Source organism: Spinacia oleracea, chromosome 6 (genome assembly GCF_020520425.1).
Source record: "Spinacia oleracea cultivar Varoflay chromosome 6, BTI_SOV_V1, whole genome shotgun sequence".
Classification (NCBI taxonomy): domain Eukaryota; kingdom Viridiplantae; phylum Streptophyta; class Magnoliopsida; order Caryophyllales; family Amaranthaceae; genus Spinacia; species Spinacia oleracea.
In genome coordinates this window covers 150655037-150674705 of record NC_079492.1, presented here as the reverse complement: position 1 = coordinate 150674705, position 19669 = coordinate 150655037, and the positions used below count along the sequence as shown (strand labels likewise).

At 35.7% G+C, this 19669-nt stretch overlaps 2 protein-coding genes across 2 annotated transcripts; one reads left to right on the top strand and one right to left on the bottom strand.

Annotated features, from left to right (window-relative positions):
* Positions 1–131: 131 nt before the first annotated feature.
* LOC110795215 (diphosphomevalonate decarboxylase MVD2, peroxisomal) lies at positions 132–6594 on the top strand. The gene is made up of 10 exons (XM_022000213.2): positions 132–724; positions 1363–1561; positions 2341–2404; positions 2562–2625; positions 3280–3360; positions 3679–3765; positions 4343–4500; positions 4596–4644; positions 5600–5724; positions 6087–6594. Exons 1-10 carry the CDS (start codon positions 491–493, stop codon positions 6298–6300), a joined length of 1275 nt encoding a protein of 424 aa, XP_021855905.1. The 5' UTR covers positions 132–490; the 3' UTR covers positions 6301–6594.
* Positions 6595–7391: 797 nt separating this feature from the next.
* On the bottom strand, positions 7392–19310 carry LOC110795213 (phenylalanine--tRNA ligase alpha subunit, cytoplasmic). The gene is made up of 18 exons (XM_022000212.2): positions 19085–19310; positions 17989–18111; positions 17796–17888; positions 16778–16834; positions 16185–16240; positions 15931–16023; positions 14830–14920; positions 13670–13707; positions 13507–13545; positions 12126–12202; positions 11415–11499; positions 10987–11083; positions 9741–9837; positions 9272–9343; positions 8910–8976; positions 8397–8522; positions 7764–7818; positions 7392–7648 (listed from the first exon to the last, which is right to left on the bottom strand). The coding sequence occupies exons 1-18, from the start codon at positions 19229–19231 to the stop codon at positions 7595–7597; spliced, it is 1467 nt and encodes a 488-aa protein (XP_021855904.1). The 5' UTR covers positions 19232–19310; the 3' UTR covers positions 7392–7594.
* Between the last annotated feature and the right edge of the window lie 359 nt (positions 19311–19669).

Genomic DNA, 19669 nt, shown 5'->3' with positions numbered 1-19669 from the left:
TATATTCTTTGCCACTAAAGATTCATATTTTGTAACATCCCAAACAAATTTAAAATCATCCCTAAACAAAATCGACAAAAAATGCCAAAATCATACAAATTGAAGATTTGTTATGCCAAAATATACGATCTTAGGTAAGTATGTGCCCCTCGAGGGAAACGAGGTGATGCAAAATTTGCACAAAATCTTAAAACTTTCGTCACAAAAATCCACTAAAATTCCATAAATACAACAACATTTTTGGCACACTTTTTCTAACAAAAAAACGTCCTCATTTTCCACGAGCAAAGTCAATTCCGTCGTAGACTATAAATACAGAATCGAGGCAACGAGGAATCCATGTCCAATCACGAGAGAGTGACGAGCTAATCTCTATTTTCTCTCTCTTCAAGTATAAGAAGAAAGAGATCTGATTTGTGATCAAATCACTCTCTTCTTCTTCTTCTCCTCAATTTCATCGATCGTTTAATTTCCCCAGAAATCGACATCAATGGCGGAGGAAGCGGCGGTGGTGACGGCGGAGAAAAGTTGGGTGAGGATAGTGACGGGGCAAACGCCGACGAATATAGCAGTGATTAAGTACTGGGGAAAGCGAGATGAAAACCTAATTTTGCCGATTAATGATAGTATTAGTGTTACTCTTGATCCTAATCATCTTTGTACTACCACTACTGTTGCGGTTTCTCCTGCATTTGATAAAGATCGAATGTGGCTCAATGGCAAGGTATTGTTTTTATTTTCTGATTTTTTTTAATTCTTTTGCTTGTTCAAATTTCAGCTCTTTGAATTAAAATGTGTAATTGTTTTGCAAATATATGCCTTGATTGACGAAATTTGATGATCAAAGTGACTTGCAAGTTTTGCATATTGTAATTTGTGTGATGTCACAAATGCCTTTAATTTTTGCCAATTGTACCAAAAAGTTAAAACGAGGATTGGCATTTGATCATTAGTGCTTTCTTAATCGGATTTGCTTCTTTTTTATGTTCAAAATATTACCTGAGAATTGCATGATTTGATGGTGTTGCATGCAAATATGCAATGTTTTTCATGTTGTACAATTACAGTTGCATCTCACAAGTCGCAAAGAAAAGGAAGCTCAAGTTATGTTATTGGCCTTTTTTTTCTTTTATGTATAAAGTTGAAATAGTTATGAAATAAATAAATGATTGTTAGTAGTACATACATGAGACTGATGTTTGCTAAATAATGAGTTGATTGCATAGAGATCAAATTTCTTGATCGCAATTATATTAGGCGAATTTGCATCTGACAATTGCATGATTTAATGGAGTAACTACATTGACATGAAAAAAGAAGCTAAACGTTTGCTATGTTGGTCTTCCTTTTGTGTTGTTGTAGGAAATTTCCCTTGCTGGAGATAGATTCCAGAATTGTTTGAGAGAAATTCGTAAACGTGCTACCGATGTTGAAGAGGAGGAGAAAGGTATTAAAATAGCAAAGAAAGACTGGGAAAACTTGCATGTGCACATTGCTTCATACAATAACTTCCCAACTGCTGCTGGGCTCGCTTCTTCAGCTGCTGGTTTGGCTTGTCTTGGTAATGTCTGATGTTTCCTGGAAATTGTTTCTACTTAATGATAACTTGTTTGGTTGAGAATTCATCTTATGTACACCGGCGTTAATTACTAGTATGTGACATTTCTAGTTTTGGATTTTCTTTTTTAAATATACTTAGGAGGTGTCTGTTTGAGTGAATATGGAGTTTGGAATGGTGATCCAAATCATATCAAATGAGCATTTCCCATTTTTGCTTTATGGGATTGGGAAACCAATGGGATGCGGGTTGGGAAAAATGTCTCCTATTATTTGCATAAATGACCAATTTTCCATTCATAAATTGACGAAGGCGGCTAGTTGTAGGGGTGTTGATAGTAATTTTATTGTTTATTGCCTGCCAAACTATTCTCATCCTAAACCAAGCAAGGTAGCAGATAGAACTTATTGCAGTTTCAGTGACCACTTCCCATTCCAAACCTTATTGTCCAACTCCACTTCCTAATATTCAAACGTGCTGTTAAGGTTACCCTTTACTTAGAATTCCAAGTGAAGCCTACCTTGTGGTGTGGCAAAGATGTAAAATAGTTTCAAAAGTGAAGGATCATGTGATACGTTAAAGCAAGTTCGTAGAACTACCCTGATAAAATGTGGCCTGTTATTTAGAGAAGGAGAAAGTACTCGATTGTAGTTCTAACATAAGGTCATTTTCCATGTATGAATGTTTTGCTTTCGGCTACTAGTTACTTTTAGACTTTTGAATTGTCTTACACTTCTACAAATTCAAATTGTACTAAATGGCAGCTATATCTTTATTTGCAGTTTTTTCTCTAGCAAGGCTCATGAATGTAAAGGAAGATCAAGGACAGCTTTCTGCCATAGCAAGGTATTCAATATATTTTTCTGTGTTTTCAGGTACTACAATTAACATGTGCATCAAAGACAGCTTTGGTATTAGTGGGTTATGTTCAATATGATTATCAATGTGCAACAATTGTTTTCTAATTAGTGCTTGACTTGTTAATGAGATTTATATTTTGCAGGCAAGGCTCTGGTAGTGCCTGTCGCAGTTTATACGGTGGTTTTGTCAAGTGGATCATGGGAAAAGTAAGCACAAGTTACGAATATTTATGCCTATTGACTCTATTCCTGCTGGCCTACCATGAGAGTCTTTTCCACGATACACAGGACCTTTTATAATGGAGCTAAATACTACTCCTTGCATTTTCCTAGCTATCTTTTCCCAAAGTTAAAAGCAATGTTGCTTATTTCTTCTTAAATACGCGTGTCATCCTCGCCACTCCAATACGTGTCTGGGCACTTCGACACTATATTTTGGGCTAAAGCTATGGAAATCTTTCATAAAATATCTACTTACCTGTGTCTGACACAAGCACCCGAGTCTGAGTTACATGCTTGAAAGGGGAGTGAGAAGAACCGCTAGAAATAAGCTTTTAGTTGAGCAGATAATGGCCATATAGACTTTCAGTTTGAAACGTGCTTAAATTGAAACCCAAGCAATCACTGTAAAACGGAGGGGGTATGTCATTAAATTATTCTTTTAAACGAATTGATGGACTGTCAAGTTCAAGTAAACTGACAGTTACAAATAACTTTAGGAGTGTAAAAATGAGACAGCCTTGAAGAGTAAGTTCTAAGTTGGACAACTATAGTGAAATTAGAACAGTGTTTACTTCTGTCAAGAGGAAAATTTTAAACTTTCATGTGACTGAATATTGTTGGCATGCATGTTACATGTAGAGTGAAGACGGAAGCGATAGTTTTGCTGTTCAAGTCACAGATGAGAAGCACTGGGATGATCTTGTCATTTTAATCGCTGTGGTATGTATTATCCTTGAATGGTCAATATTATGGCAATGCTTATTCCTTAATGGCGTTCATCAAGTTACTGTTTCTGTATTTTTCTTCTTTGCTTCAAACTTTGGGCAATAATTTTGGAGGGATTTCTGATATTAATCTGTGCAAAATGTTTGTCTCTCTGTGTGTTTTTATCTGGTGCAAGTAGGATATGCAAACTAAAATTGTTTTTTCTATTGACTTGACATCTTCCATATGCTCTTAAATTGAATATTTCTATTCAAATTATTATAGTTCTTTGCTCTCACATTCTAGCAATAATTGTTATCATATACATAATAGGTAAGCTCTCAGCAAAAAGAAACAAGCAGTACATCTGGAATGCGTGAGAGTGTCGAGACAAGCTTGCTTCTGAAGCACAGGGCACAGGTACTTACCTTCTTCATTCAAGTCACCCATTTGTAAGGGGATTCTAGCAAGAACCCAAATCATTACCTTACTTCTCTGAGGTCATGCAATAGTATTTTAGCAATAAGAAACCATAAGGATGAAGAAAATTTTAGAAATTCAATTGTTGTAGTGGTCTATGAACTTTGTTTTAACAAGGAATCATACAACTTTCAAACAAATGCGATTGCATCATGTGAATATAATGTTTGATTAAGTATCTTGATGTTTAACATGTTACCAAAATGCTTCATCCCCCTTCATTTTTTAGTTAGTGGTGTTGAGTCTTCTGCTGCTTGGATACTGCTTATTTTGACTAGTTTGGGGTAAGGCTATGCATATTTACTTAGCGGTTTTTATTTCCCTTCCAATTGTTGGTGTTATCACTAATAACTAGACATATTATCCTGGTTTCTCCTTTATGTGTTTGCCCCTTTCTCCTCCCTCTCCGCCTTTTAGAAATGATCAACCTTTACCAGTTTGTTTAGTGGCTTGTGATGGTTGATTTATCTTATTTCTTCATGTGTAATTTGTAGCCTTTGTACTATGATTGTTGTAGGAAATAGTGCCGAAGCGCATACTTCAAATGGAAGAAGCCATTAAAAATAAAGATTTTCCCTCCTTTGCTCGTCTTACTTGTGCTGATAGCAACCAATTTCATGCTACCTGCCTGGACACGACCCCACCTATCTTTTACATGAATGACACATCCCATAAGTAAGTTCCCTGTTGCTTGCCTTTCTCTTAATAGCTATTACTGAACTTAGTAATCCTCAATCTGAACACATTGTATCAAATTTATTTGGATTCAGGATTATTAGCATTGTGGAGAAGTGGAATCGTGCTGAAACAACTCCTCAGGTTTGTCTTCCTGAGATAGCTTGAATGCTGCATGCACCAGAAAGTGGGAACACTTCTGTGTTTTTTTTTGTTTGTTTTATTGGTGGTTTTATTTTGTTAGCCGACCCCAAATCATTTTGGGACTAAGGCTTTGTTGTTGTTGGTGGTGGTTATGAACTGAAATTGTTGATATTTGTGAAAACTGCATTTAGCTAAACACTAAGCTAATGTCACGTTTCGCTAAATTATGTTGAAGATATGAAAGGATGGGTAGAAATAGGGAAGTTGCTATTGTGCGTTCGTAGATAACGAGCAGGATGAATTTTAGGCTTGAGGTAGTAACTGAATAGCCATCTTGTCAGCTTCAACTGCATGTCTGCATCCAACCCTGAACTTTGAAATTTCCCCTCAGTGTATTGAAGAATGTTCCACTTAAATGTGATCCGAAAACCTGAATATTTCAGTTGAATTGCATCTATTGTAGCCTGGCTGACCTTAGTGATCATTGAGCCTCCAAAAAATCCTAGAGAACGTTTACCTTGCTGCCAGCAGTTTGTTCACTGGCGAGATTCAATAGAGATTGAGATATATATGCATGGAATATGATTGAACATTAATAAGTTATTTACATCTAGTAGTTTGGCAGGAAACATCGAGCAGCTTTGTATCGCGTTAACCACATTGACTTGTTGGTTTCTACTTCAGGAATGCTTAGCCGCTAACCTGTGTCGATTTAACTAAGCTTAGCTACAGCGCTTTTTTGCTTTGAGATGTTTCTAGAATATTTATTTAGGATTTCCGTGTCATAAGTTGAACTGTTAAGCTAATAGTTTGACTGCTTCGGAACTAGGTCATTTGATCTATTTGCATGTCTGTCGTTGAATATCAGCTATACTTCTTGCTGTTTTGTTGGGAAACATCATATTGGTTTGCCTTTGTCTAGTCTTTGCTATATTAATCTCGGCAAAATTGGCAGGTAGCATACACTTTTGATGCAGGGCCAAACGCTGTCCTAATTGCACGTGACAGAAAGGCTGCTACTCAGCTTTTGCAACGGATGCTTTATTACTTCCCCCCTGGTGCTGATGCTGATCTTAATAGGTACGTCGGACTAGATTTAACTATGTTAAATTGGGCTCATTATTGCAATTTAGATGGTGGACCATGGTGCACCTTAAGGAACACAAGTGCATAGCTAAAAGAACATTGCATTACGTGAAAAGAATGTGCATATATTTATTATTTATCTTTTTAATAAAAAGTGAAATAATATATTTTTTACGATAAACAAAAAGTGAAATAATACATCGCATGTTCTTTGGTCACATTGCCATGTTCTTTTTCGTGTGTACATATGTTCTTTGGGTGCAGCATGAATCATTGTGCATCATTGTCCATAGTCCACGAAATGTCCCATAAAATAACAATTTTATTAATTTCAAACCTTATTTCTTGTTGTGTAGTTTTGTTGTTGGTGATAAATCTATTCTTCAAGATGCCGGGATTAAGGAAATGAAAGACGTGGAATCCCTACCATTGCCTCCTGAATATAACTCCACCCAGAAGTATGCTGGAGCCGTTAGTTATTTTATCTGTACAAGACCTGGACAAGGCCCTATTGTGCTATCGGATGAAACTCAAGCTCTTCTTAATCCAGAAACGGGACTGCCAAAGTGAATGTTACAACAAATATAGTTTGTTGGTCTTCTAGGCTCTTGTAATGTTAGGATTATTCATTGAACATGCCATGAATATTTGTTTGAAGGAAAATGTAAGCTCTGTTAAGTTGTTACCTCGCGTAAGCGACGTGCTGCTTTCTATGGTTTATCAAACTCATGATAAGTTTAGTGTATGCTACAGTTTTCGAGAATTTGGTGGCATCGACTGAGTTTTAGGATATGAAATTTGTGTCCTGAACTGAGTTTTGTATGTTGAATAATGGCCATGAGATGTTGTGTTCTGATTTCTGAAGGAGAATTTGTTATAGGTGATTGTTTATGTACACAGATGAAATATGCTCTTGATTAATGGAATCTGCTCTTTGACTTATATACACAGAGGTTCTTTTTGTTTGACTTATATTCAGACAAATTAAGTTCAGATAAGTTAAAATGACCGTGTTCAGGAATGAGATAACAACAACAACAACTTCTGTTTTACTTTGATCAAGGAAGGCCCGGATATGCATAAAGTGTTTGTTAATGATTTGGTTATGGGTGGGGCTTCCTCAGGAACTATAGAAAGTATGAGATGGGCGTGCCAAGCTAATATGGAAAATGTCACAATTCTAACTAACTCTCAGCAGTTGGTGCAAATACTGGTGAAGGAAGAGTCTCGGGATATGTAGGTTAGTTAGACTTTGGATGAAATCAGGACTCTAGGAAGAATTTCTCCTGGTGCAGCGTTCTCAAGGTGGAAAGGGTGCGGGTGAATCGAGCTCACGATCTGGATACCGGAGCTGCACGAGATTTAATTTGCTTCTCGGATTTCCAGTGGTTCGTTTCATTTAGTTAGCACATGAGTCCAAAAAAAGTTAAAATAAATTCAGAAAAATCAAGTTTTTTCAAACATTTTCGCACAAATAGTTTACTTCATACAAAGTAAGTTTCTTTCAGATAAAATAAGTCAAAATGGCCTAATTCTCAAAGCTTATATCCTCATAATGCAGCTACTAAATTTGTAGCAATGAATTTTTTTCTTATTTGAGCTTACCTTTTACTGATTTGAGAATGATTGCATTACAGAAGGGAAAATGTTTAGCGACGGTATATGAGAAGTATTTTAATATAGATACTGAGGAAATATACTAAAAACTACAAATTGCAAAAACTTAAAAACGAGAAACTGATAATTTATAATCACCCAAGGGAACCAATGCCACAAAATATAACTTAAGCCTCCTAGAAGTTATGCTAAAAACAATCAAGTGAAGTATTTTTCAGATTTTGTATTTGAGGCTCAAAACTGACACCTATTCAAGCCCAATTCTGCAAATAGGATTCTTCTTCATCAGCCCCAGATCAACCTAACAGACAAGAAAAGTCGATTGTTTTAACGAAACGCCACACAGATTACTACGTCGTATTAATATATTACGGAGTAGAAATTTAGATAATTCATAAGAATAGATTTTAAAGTACCTTATGTCCGAACAGATCCCGTATGTTATCTATTCCATACAAGATCATCGTAGGCCTGCAAATAGAAGCTAAATAAGGAAACCGTCCTCTTTCGACAGTGGTCATGTATAATTAATTTATTCCATCTTTTGAGTTCAAAAAGAACCATATTCTACATCTTAAATCTATTCATCTGTCACCTTTTTTATGCTGTTTCTAGTTATCTGTGGTCATTTTTTATGCAAGTTTTATGAACTATAAAGTTTGTAACAATATATTGAAATCAGTGAAGTAATTTTTATCACTTGATAACATAACTGAGTGTGCTTGAAATTGCTCTGAATTAAATGCGGCCCGTATATTTGATGCTGATTATTCATTTGTCAGAGACCATGTTAAGTGGACTCATCATTTCACCTCAAGTACCAGTGTTAGATCCTCGACACTCGACATGGGTACGGACACTTTGACACTTCATTTTCGACTTAAATCATGAAACTTTTTCACAATTCAGCCGAGCCGGACACTTGGATACACCCATGCCCCGATGTCCAAGTGTCCAACACTAGTACCCGAGTCCAGGTAATATAGAAAAAAAAAACTATATTCTTCATGAGGATAACTGTTGAACCAAAGATAGCAGTTTGTTCTCACCTCTCAAGGGACAAACCCCATGCAACCACACGGACATCATCTGGAAGCCCCATGGGAAGCAACATCTCCGGCCTGAACATGCCAGAATTCCCTATCTCGACCCACTTTTTAAAGCCTTCATGATAACTGGCAAGTCAAAGATCAGAGATATTAATGCAGAAGTGACAGTTTGGCAAATAAAACAACTCCCAACCGGTCTAGTTTTGATCCATTGAGGGAAAACACTTTTCCTTCTTTCCTCCTTACCTCCTCCTCCTTTCTTCCCCTCAATCTTCACCATCTTTTCTCATATTCTTTAAGGAACCAAACAAAGGAAAATTAGTTTGAAATTGTGTTCTCCCTTTGAAAATGTTTTCCATGGAAAATCATTTTACAATGAAAACATTTTACACCAAACCAATCGGAGCCTAAAAGTGAGAACAAACACATCCAAGAAAAAGCAACTCCTCAAACAAATTTGAGCATGCATGAAGCCTCTGTCACATTACAGTAATATTTGAATATCTCTGTTACCTGAATATTTCCATACTAGGTTCAGTGTAAGGGTTGTAAGCGGGCTTGAAACGAAGTTTCGTCATTCCTGCACAAATCATGAAAACACTTTTCACATCACCAGAAGTCATCCAGGATAAAGGCTAAGTATAATTTTAAAGCAATGATCCTCTTTCATAGAAACAATAGATTTTAAAAAAGTTTAAGAAACATGATGAATAGCATCCTGCCAAAGCTTAGTACTTTGTATACGTGGGTTTTCTATTCTCACTTCATGAAAGTTTTCCAAAGTCTCTGTCACAAGATACTTAGAATAATTTATACTTGGAATAGTTTTGTAATATGACCATTCCAACAAACTTGAAGAAACAAGCCAAACCTACCTAAACGTGAAAAAAAGTCATGCAGGACGCCGATAAGATCCCCAAGGGTGAGGCCTCGATCACATATAAGACCTGAAATGAGAAAATACGTAATCAGGTTAGTACTTCACAACTAGAATTTACTCACTGTTTTTCCAAAGGGATTATTGATCGGGGATAAAGCAAAGGTACCTTTTCACACTTGTGAGTGATAAATGTTAAGAGCGTTATTCCTAGTTCAATTATTCTACTTATTTTAAAGAGTAGGCCACAACCCCGGCCAGAAAATGGTCTTGTTGACCTTATGGGAAAACGTACCTTCATGAGATTATTATGAAGTTATTTATATGCAACAAGAAAATTGCAGCCAAAGTTTGCCTAACATATGCCCAATTATTAAGAAATAAGCTCATTATAACACATGTCAAAGCAGTCAATGCTAGTTGCCCACTCCATTAGTTAATAAGAAGTACTATATAAATCCGTTTACCTTCTATCTGATGGAATTCTGCCAGATGTGTCCTATCGACTGCTTCATTTCTGAACACACGATCTATTGAGAAGTATTTCTTGGGAGCAAATGGTTTCTACAAGCATCAGAAAAGACATAATCATAAGAAAGATATATCAACCAAACTGAAAACTAAAATTAAAAACAGTGAAGAAAAATGATTAAGCATACAATAGACACCAAATCATAACCTGAAGGAGAAGTAACGAAAAAGATCTTGTCATATCCATGTGTGTTAGGAACTAAATATGATTTCATGTCTTAAACCCTTACCAGTAATTTTGTCATGCGTTATGAAGCTAGACCATAGTTGATGCAAATTAGAGTTGGTGGAAATCAAATTTGACTTGGTTTGGTTAATTAAGATAAGTTTCGTTTACTTTACAATAAAGGGTCATTTATGGGCTTCCAAGTTGTAAGTTTAAATATTGGGTTGAATTAATTAATTACTCTTTAGGATTTATTTTTTTAATTTGCTGCTTCGTATCATTAATTGTATGTTAGGCGTCTCTTATTTGGCCCCTTAGGGCTTTGCTTTCCACGTTTAATATGTTTAGAATTCGTAATTAAGATTTCTTAGGTTCATTTTTAGGGTATCTAAACATAGCAACAACCGTGTTATTTGGGTGTGCGTTTTTTAGATCATTTTCAGAGCTTTCATGTTCAAATACTGGTTAAACCCTCATAACCTGATTTGTTAACTTTTTGGTTCATTGAACACATGTATACTTGTCTATCTGTCCATAAATACATTCTTCATACACGCTTAAACATACACACATACACACACACACACACACACACAACAAAAGAACATACCAGGGCAGTCATGTTTAAAGAGCTAAACTAACAGAACATACCAGGGCTCCTCCATGGCCTTTCTTGGAAATTTTAATTAAAGGTAATTTTAAGGATAATTACGGAAAGTTTAAAGTTCAACTTACTAAATTTAGAAGGTACATATATGGGATGCAATAAAATAATACAAAAGTAAATAAACTACAATTTGCAAGGTAGACTTTACATGTAGGATTACATAATAAAGGTATATTAATTTTGTGCAAGTATTTTCCCAGCTGTTAAGCACCAACATGAAGTACAAAGACATTCAATATGAAATGGAGGGAAAGCAATTAAAGCATTGGCAAAATGATGACAAACATTCTAAATAAAAATGAGACAACAAAGACATCGCAAAAATTAAGGCATTGTCAGCATAAACTACCTGTGCAAGTGCATACAGCATTCTTGAAGAAACAGCAGTTGTATGAGTTCGCAAAAGATTTTTGTTCGCTTCCTCTCGTTTCCAGTCATATCCGTACCTACATTAAACATAGTCCGTAAACACTCTAGTGACAAATTCAGGACATTAAATATTACAGTAATTGTTTGATCCGGATTCCAGAGACAAATTCAGGATACGGGAAAAAATTACAGTTTCCAGGTACTTTGGGGTGACTTATTTCAAAGATAGCAAGTTTTTACATTATACTCTATGTTCAGTGTTACATTATCGAAAAACAAAAGGAGTGGCAAACTGGTAGGAAACTGATATAATTTCAGTAGATCCAACCCTGAGTTGACCAAAAGTAAAGTAACAGAGCCGACAGAAAAATGAGATAGAACCAAATAAAGAAAGAGGAACGGATTTACCCTCTGGATTCATAACCACCAGATTCGTGAACACACTTTACCCTCTCAACATAATCTTCAGGCAGACATTTTGTAGTGGAAGGATCTGCAGAGTAGCAATTACAAATTTCATCAGCAAGAAAAACAATATTTTTTCTGAAGTTACAAATTAGATTGGTGCAACCTCATATTCGTAATCTTCATAGTTAGGTCAGTCTAGAATACTTTCAACCCTAGATTCTTGCAAGGAAAGTTTGAAGAAAAGATGAAGAGCCTCAAGATGACCCATTATCGGAAGGCAAAAAGGCCATTGTGGTATAATACTACGAGGTACAATATTAGGGAACTAGTATCATAATTTTCCATCATGCATTCAGAATATCACAACACATCATTCATTTAAGGATGCAAATAAGAAACTTTCCACAACCACTTACATGAGCATCAGATATATAAACTATCTGAAACTCAGAAAGTGGTTTTATGGAAATAAGCAGTAGCAACAACAACCAAATGGAAACCCAGGAAGACAACAAAGCAGGGTCTAGAAAAGGTAAGATATAGACAGCCTTGCAGAAAGTTTCTCCAAATAAACCTATATGGCAGGGAAAATGCAGATAAAATGAAACATTTATCTAGGAAAGGAATCATAACTATTGAAAAAAATTGATACAAAAGATAGAATCAATAAAAGCCTTAAAAGATGCTACAACATGATGAGTAACAACAAACCTTTCAAAAAGAAAGTGTCGTGTGAATCACGAGCTGGATGTTGTTGTGGCTGGAACAATGCGTCAAAGTTCCAAAAGCTAAAACCGAAAATAAGTAAAAGACATTAAGACCTCAATTTCTAGTGTTGTGCTCATAAACAATAAGCATCCAAGCACATAATGAAGAAGCTAACTCGAAATTTAATTATCACCCTCACAGCCTCACTAGTTTGGGAGGTGCAAAAAACAGTTGCTGCTCGACATTAGAGTGATATACTCTCTACCCACATCAAAGTATGTCACGCTCTTTGAGGAAATTATAACATTTTGAAATGCAATTTGGGAAATACCCTCATAACAACCTCAATAACAAAATTAGGATTGCACATAATGTTTTACGCTTGATTGCTGTGTGGTAGTAAACCATTTGATTTTTTAGGTTGTCCAATCAAAGGGTATAAAGAGTGCTGAACACGATGATATCAAAAGACGCCCAGGGCTATGAACAAAATCCCACACAAAGACAAATCCATGGAAAATATATTATTTACCCCAAATACAACACCATCCACCGATCTATGTTTTATACTACCGAGGCTGAATACTAGAATCTTAACTAACTGCTTAAATTGATGTTTGTACTATCTAAAAGGAAGAGAGACATGTAACTCATTTCTAACCAAATCCCTCAAATAACTATCCTCCTAAAGGTCTTTACATCATCACCTCCTCAAAGTGAATACAGTTAATGATATAAACTCCCTCCAATTAGTTATATACTAAGGCCTTTATATCATTAACAAGACCAATTACAAATAGGAAACGCTCCAAAGAAATAAGTCTCCTTTTAAACAACAAAATGTTCGCTGCCCGACCATGGGACCATAAATATTATTTTCCCAATAGATAGAATTGGGGGGGGGGGGGGGGGGGGGGGGACACAAAGAAGGCGACAAGAACCATTCGTTAACTACTATTCACCATTAGTAATCATTGGAAGTAAAAACTGGGCACCGGGTACTCGCTTTAACCCAAAAAAGTTCTGTAAATTATAGTTTTCTGAAAGACATGACACAGAAAGCCATATGGCATGATGTCTACATTAGACATTAGAGTAGATGGAAACAGAATATGAAGCAATAGATTTCTCGTTTACGCCTCACATATATAGAAAAAGAAATTGTGGATTTGAAAGTCTTTCTTCAAATTCAGCAAGTCAAACAGATTTTTACTTTTTCAACAATAGCACATATTACTGCATTAGTAACATTTGAATGAAAAAGAAGCACAAGGATTAAATTTTACAAGGCACTAACTGTATGTCTGTATAAGTGTATATCAGCTAGTCAAATTGTTGAAAAGGTATGACTTCACATGAGTATCAAATGAAAGAACAAAAATACCTGCTTTCAGCAAAATTGTTTGTAGGCATTTCTTCAAAGCTGCACCCAAACCAAGACAAATATAAGGGGCCAAGAATAATCAATGAAGATGAGGTGCAAAATCTTCGGTGAAAATAAAGAACTACAACACAGCCAAAAATAAGAGAGAAGAATGAGATCCCACCCCATCTGAAGAAAAATATCTTTCAATTGCTTCCGTACCTGAAACATCGAATGATGTCATATGTAAATAAAAAAAATTGATTACCAGTTGATGGGATGAGATGATGAGAACATATTAAGATAAAGAATCTGTCAGGAAAGAATTTAGCTTGTAGTAATTTACAGACTTAGCATTCTGCTTCCCTGAAGAAACAGTTCATCTATTACATGCATAAATTGCATTTATCTTATTTTTAGGCTTTCTCTTGCTGGTTAATATCATATTGCTCAATGCCTCAATTTGCAAAATATAACTTATATACTGCATGCACAATTGCAGACCCCTTTTACAATTTTATATTGGAGATGACATCTAGCCATCCAACATAATATTCCACAATATAAGTTGATAAACAAAATAAACCCGAATTGCAGTCGGCATAACCAAGGTTGAAACTGATTGTAACCGATAGACGACAGTACGATTAAATATCAAGCAAAGTACACTAGTTACGCATATGCTTATCTGAGATGTCATTGCTCATTTGGATCTTGTAAAAAATATACTCATTGACATGTAAATGAATATACATCATACAGCAGCAAGATGTTTTCTCACCCTTTTCACTATTTTACTACCATCATATTTGTTTACTTCTTTGATCTTTTTAGAGGGCAAATCAAAAGAAAACTACATTCATGGGAACCAAAGAAGTGCCATACTGTCATGCGAATTTAATCAGAGTTCGACCAAGTAGCATGCCATAACAAGAAATATTTTACGATATGAGCTTGAGAACACTTTCACATTATAACAATGTCAGACGCACACCAAACAGATATAGCATCCAAATAGAAGCTCATCTGGTAAAAACCTGGGTGGACCAGCCAGGTTCGACTTCCAGTTGGATCATTTTTTGCCCCTACATAGTACTCAAATTTAAGCAGGGTATGCAAGAGAGCCTTCTAACCACATACACACATCAACTCTCTTCTTTTTACAGGTAATCAGCAACTATTTAAGACAGTATAAATAACACAATAACATGCAATTGTAATAAATCATTAAGTTGCATTTAAGATTTTAAGCTGACTAACAAATTGTTCGCAACCAAACTGGCATGCTGTCAAACAACTACCAGTACAAAAGGGAATTCATGCAAATGGAGCTGACAGCCTAACCTTGAGTAACGGATGCAAATGACCACCTTCAGGTGGAAGACCTTTAGCATTGAAGTTGTATTCTTTGAGTTCCAAATCCTTCCATGCGCCACTTCATATATCATACACACATTAGCAAGTCAAATTGCAGGAAAAAAGAATCTTCTGAAGTGAGCTCCACCACCATGGCAACCAGACATACAAAGTTTGCTCACAGAAACAGAAGTATTGGTCACCAATGCATGCAAACTAATTGGAAAATCTCCAAAAATTGGTGAGAATATATCCCATATCCAAATGTGGGGAAGAACCACATAACAATACACCAACTTCATAAGTGGGACAAGGCCTAAACACTAACAGATTCAAAGAAATTCATCACTGAAGCTTAAAAATCACCCCTGACGTCTACTCATCAAACAACTAAACCATCTGAACGCCTTCAATTCATCGGAAAAATAAGGCTCATGGAATATATGCTAACATGCCAAGACTTGCAACAAGTATATACTGTATAAGTAACACGAACAACTGTGCCACACCCGTCAAAAAAATCCATGTCAAACATCGCTACATCAGCCTCGAACTTGATAAGATGTCTCTTCACAAATTGTATTGGAGAGCAGAAAATAAAAGTGAACAAGTATTCCATGAACTAAGAGTTACATAAGCTGATACGCTTTAAATGGATAGATCGGAATATTTTGGATAAGGTAGCCACTAGGCAGTACGTATCATCTGATCAATTCCTACCTCATTATTTAAACATACATTGTTCACTTGAAATTATTTCCCCTTTAAGAGGTCTCAGTAAAAGCAATTGTTGTCCTTGGACTGTTAGAAAGGCTTAAGAAGATGTCCACTGATCACTCTCCTATATGGTCCTTTCACGCTTAAGCAATGTGAGGAGGAAAAAACTTGGTTTTGTGCTTATATGTCTAATTTCTCACAGAACGTTTATTTTCTCCCTTCTTCAAATTAGATATATTTTCAGACCAGAAACAGGTCAGCCTCCCTACAACTGCTCTTCACATTACAAGATAACATATCTGTACACAGAGACCAGCAATATATAGATGCAGAAAAACACCCTTTCCCATACAGATGCATATGAATGAATACCTTTGCAAATGCTCTCGAGTAAGATCTGTTGCTGCCTTTTTTCTTTTCGGGGCATAACTTGGGCCCTTTCTGATTGAGTACCCCTTCCATGTCCTGGAAAACGCATAAGATGAGTAAACAGTATACATGGTCTTGATGTGCACATAGTAGACATAAGCATAAGAACAGTACAAATCAGCGACTACCATAGTGTGCTTATCTAAAATGTCAAAAAAAAAAAGAGTAATATAAAAGAACAAGAGAGTAGTCCCTACTGTAAGATAATAAGTTTTCTCCGTTTAAGAGCATCAATCTCCCCCTGCTCAACCATCTGCAGACAAGAAAGTTACTGATAAAAACTTAAAAAGATATCATAGCAAAATTCCCCTCAGAAAATAAGCAACACAGACTTAACATCAAAGGCAAATGCACACAGAGAGGAGCAGATAAAAACAAGCATGCCGACAAAAGAGAATTTGTGTAGTTATACAAACTATCATTTTCATCATAACCTATGAATCCAACAAGGGTGAGGTTTAGATAGGTAAAAAATACGAAATGTAACCCCCAACTAGGAAGGCCAGTTAACAGGTGGTCAAACTCCCGCAAAGAAAACATTTAAGGAGGTAATAGGTAGTACAGGTAGGCATTACATGCTTCAGATCAAAAAATATCTAAAAGCAGAACAAAAGGATCCACTCATATTCATTGGACATTTGTCCAAATGAGTAGTCAATTAGTTACGGATTATGTTTAAATTTACGGAAGCACCCAATATCTACACTCTAGAAGTTGTTCTACTTCCTAAGCCTGAAACCAATCACATAGACCATATTAACAGTTAAAATACCTAAAGATACAGTCTCACCTTCTCAGCTTGTATATCTGAAAGCAACCCCTTGACCACGTCATCAACATGTTCAACCTACAACAACAAAAAACTGAATTTAATTTCATAAAAATTAAACCGCACAAGCACTTCTAGAGACATACATTATGCTTTCCTTCAGCTGAACATTTGTATTTTACTGCACCAAAACAACCATTACCACATACTACTTAATATTTAATAGTGAGGCCAAATCAATAGCCGACATAAATTAGAAAACCATTCTCCTCTTAGACAATATGCCCCAATTAAGTCAGTGCACCAAGTTATGCCTTCCTTTCAACAAGGTAGGCCAAAATCTTGCAACTACTGATACATAGTTTTCACATCAGTTGTACACCTTCCTGTAAAGTTATTCTTAGTCGATTTCAGTTGTTGTCACGGGCTCACAGCAGATTGTGAATTTGTGATTCAAAGTATAAAAGGAGTTGCAAGAAAGTAAAATGTAATTAAATAAGCCTGAAATACATAACGGGGGACGACTTTGAAAGAAAAAGATGTATGCTGTTTATGACACCATCACACCACTTATGTTTCGAGAGTCTAAGATAATCCAATCTTGCCCATCTTAAGGAACATAAGCTACGTTTCAATTGTGACAGCTGACAAACAGTAAATATGGTAGTAGAGCAAGTGGGGAAAACGCATATGCATGTTACAACACTAAGTGTAAAATAGTAATAAACAATGTATTGGTATTGTTAACTCTAATTTTTTCCCTCCCTTGCAACGTCTAGTACATTACATGTCTAATGTAGCACAACTTAAAGGAAAACCCAACTTAACTTATATTTCCCTACCTAAGTCCAAAATAGTAACCAAAATATACTTCTTCGCACCCAATTTTCTCCGAAGAGAAGTCAAAAGAAGGGAACAAACAAAATATGGAAAACTAGAAAGCAAAAAAGTTCAGACTTCAGAAGCACTTGGCAACGTTAGCATAGTTGAGAAAGTAATAAATATTGGTCTTTCCAAACCCGGAACTTCAAAAGTTTACCTTTCTGGAAACTAATTGCTTTCCTCTTTCCACCCACTTATTCTTCATAGCCTGAGAGAATCCAATCTTAAAAACCGAAGGGTCCACCTTTTTCTGCATCCAGCATGAAAATTCGTAAAGATCATATCATCACAATAACTGTCGCTTTTTTCGACAAAACAAATCATATCTACAGCAAGCAGAAACCGCCAACCTGAAGTTCATCTGGCGAGATACCCTCTGGTGGTATAGCTGAGTATACTTGCACTTCAGGAGAGCCTGCAGTAGCATAAAGTCTTCCTTCATCAGTAAGAACCCAGCGCTCCTTCTTAATATCCTGAAAAATTGCCAAAAATACATATTCGCTATAAATCATACAACAAACCCAAGAAAAATCTGACCTAGTATCCTCTGTACAATTACCAAACATATATTAGAGATAAATAACACAAATACACAATAAAATCCAAGAAAAAAACTTCCCGAAGAGCATAAATACATAGGCCTGGAAACAAACACCTTTTTCCTTATCCATGCAGTTAAACAAACTGACCTAATTGTGCAAATAGGCACTCTCGTCCCACTTGCATTAAAAATAGGTATTGAAACTCCATGTATGTCGCCATATTTTTCTCCTCTTATTACATAAAAAGGTTCATTCTACATACATTACTAAGCTCATTTCTACCTTCCAAAATAGCTTATTTGATTAATTCACCAAGATAAGTGAGGATTTTCAAACAAACTCCCACAAGTAACCAAGTAATTATTTTTCTCAAAATAAACTCCATAATTCAGCTTCAGAAAAGTACCTAAATTACAAACATACAGTTCACTCACTTAGCAGCCCATCAGTTCCAGAGTTCAGGGAAAGCAATAGTGCGAAAGGCAGAAACACATTTTACCGATAAATAGCACAACAAAGTCAAACAAAAGACCTCCGCAAGAGCATAAGTACATAAACCAAGTTAGATAAACTGACCTTTGCAAATAATTTGCCATAAAAAATATAACACATTTTCAACAAAATTAAGAAATCCGAAAGGCCTCAAAACTCCATCAATGTAGCACATTTTTCTCCTATTATTACACAAAAACGTTCAGGATACTTACTAAGCTTATTCGATTAATTTTTCGACATAAATTAGGGATTTCAAATAAACTTTCCCAAATCGCATTGCCAATTAATAAAATTCAAAATAAACTGAAAAACAGCTTCATAGAAGTAACTAAATCACAAAAATCCACTTTAATAAGCAAATGAATTAGTTGCAGAGTTGAATGAAAGCAATAAAAGGAGAGACATAAACCTGAGCAAGAACAAGTTCATAGGCATGCAGACTCTTGGTGATATTAACAATTTCATCGTGATCGATCCCGAATTCATCGGCGAATTTTCCAGAATCTGGAATTTCTTCATTCTTCTCCAAAAACCCCAAAATTGCGTCTTCCGCCATTACTTCGTTTTGTAAAGCTCCCAAAAGATGCGACTTCTCTCTGATTTTTCTTTTTGTTTGAGACCTTTGAGCCGATCATTGATCAATGGCCCAATTATAAAGCCCAATTATAAAGCCCAATCATTTTCCTTTTTAGTGATATATTAAGCCTAAATTATGTGTTTATGTCATGAGACTAGAGTTAAGCTGAACATTGGGGGCTCACCTTTATAATTTTTACCGTTAAGGATTTAAATCGTTTTTTTCTACGTTAAGGACTTAGAAAGTATATTCCGGTCATAATTAACTAAGAAATCAGAAAGGTTACTCCCTTGGTTAAAAGTTTATCCCCATGGTTAGAAGTTCAGTCCCTTACACGTGTTCAGGTCAAATAACTTTAATAGAACGCACAGTAATTATAAGTTCAGAAAATTCCATGTACTATAAATTGAAGAGAAC

Bases quoted from the DNA above. Each gene is read 5' to 3' on its own strand.
- LOC110795215 (XM_022000213.2), top strand. From the start codon at position 491: ATGGCGGAGGAAGCGGCGGTGGTGACGGCGGAGAAAAGTTGGGTGAGG. The intron at 1,562-2,340 runs GTAATGTCTGAT...CTTTATTTGCAG, and splicing joins TGCTGGTTTGGCTTGTCTTG to TTTTTTCTCTAGCAAGGCTC. The intron at 4,501-4,595 runs GTAAGTTCCCTG...ATTTGGATTCAG, and splicing joins ATGAATGACACATCCCATAA to GATTATTAGCATTGTGGAGA.
- LOC110795213 (XM_022000212.2), bottom strand. From the start codon at position 19,231: ATGGCGGAAGACGCAATTTTGGGGTTTTTGGAGAAGAATGAAGAAATT. The intron at 18,112-19,084 runs GTTTATGTCTCT...GCAATTTTTCAG, and splicing joins ATGAACTTGTTCTTGCTCAG to GATATTAAGAAGGAGCGCTG. The intron at 12,203-13,506 runs GTATTTTTGTTC...TTTCGGTTTTAG, and splicing joins AACAATTTTGCTGAAAGCAG to CTTTTGGAACTTTGACGCAT.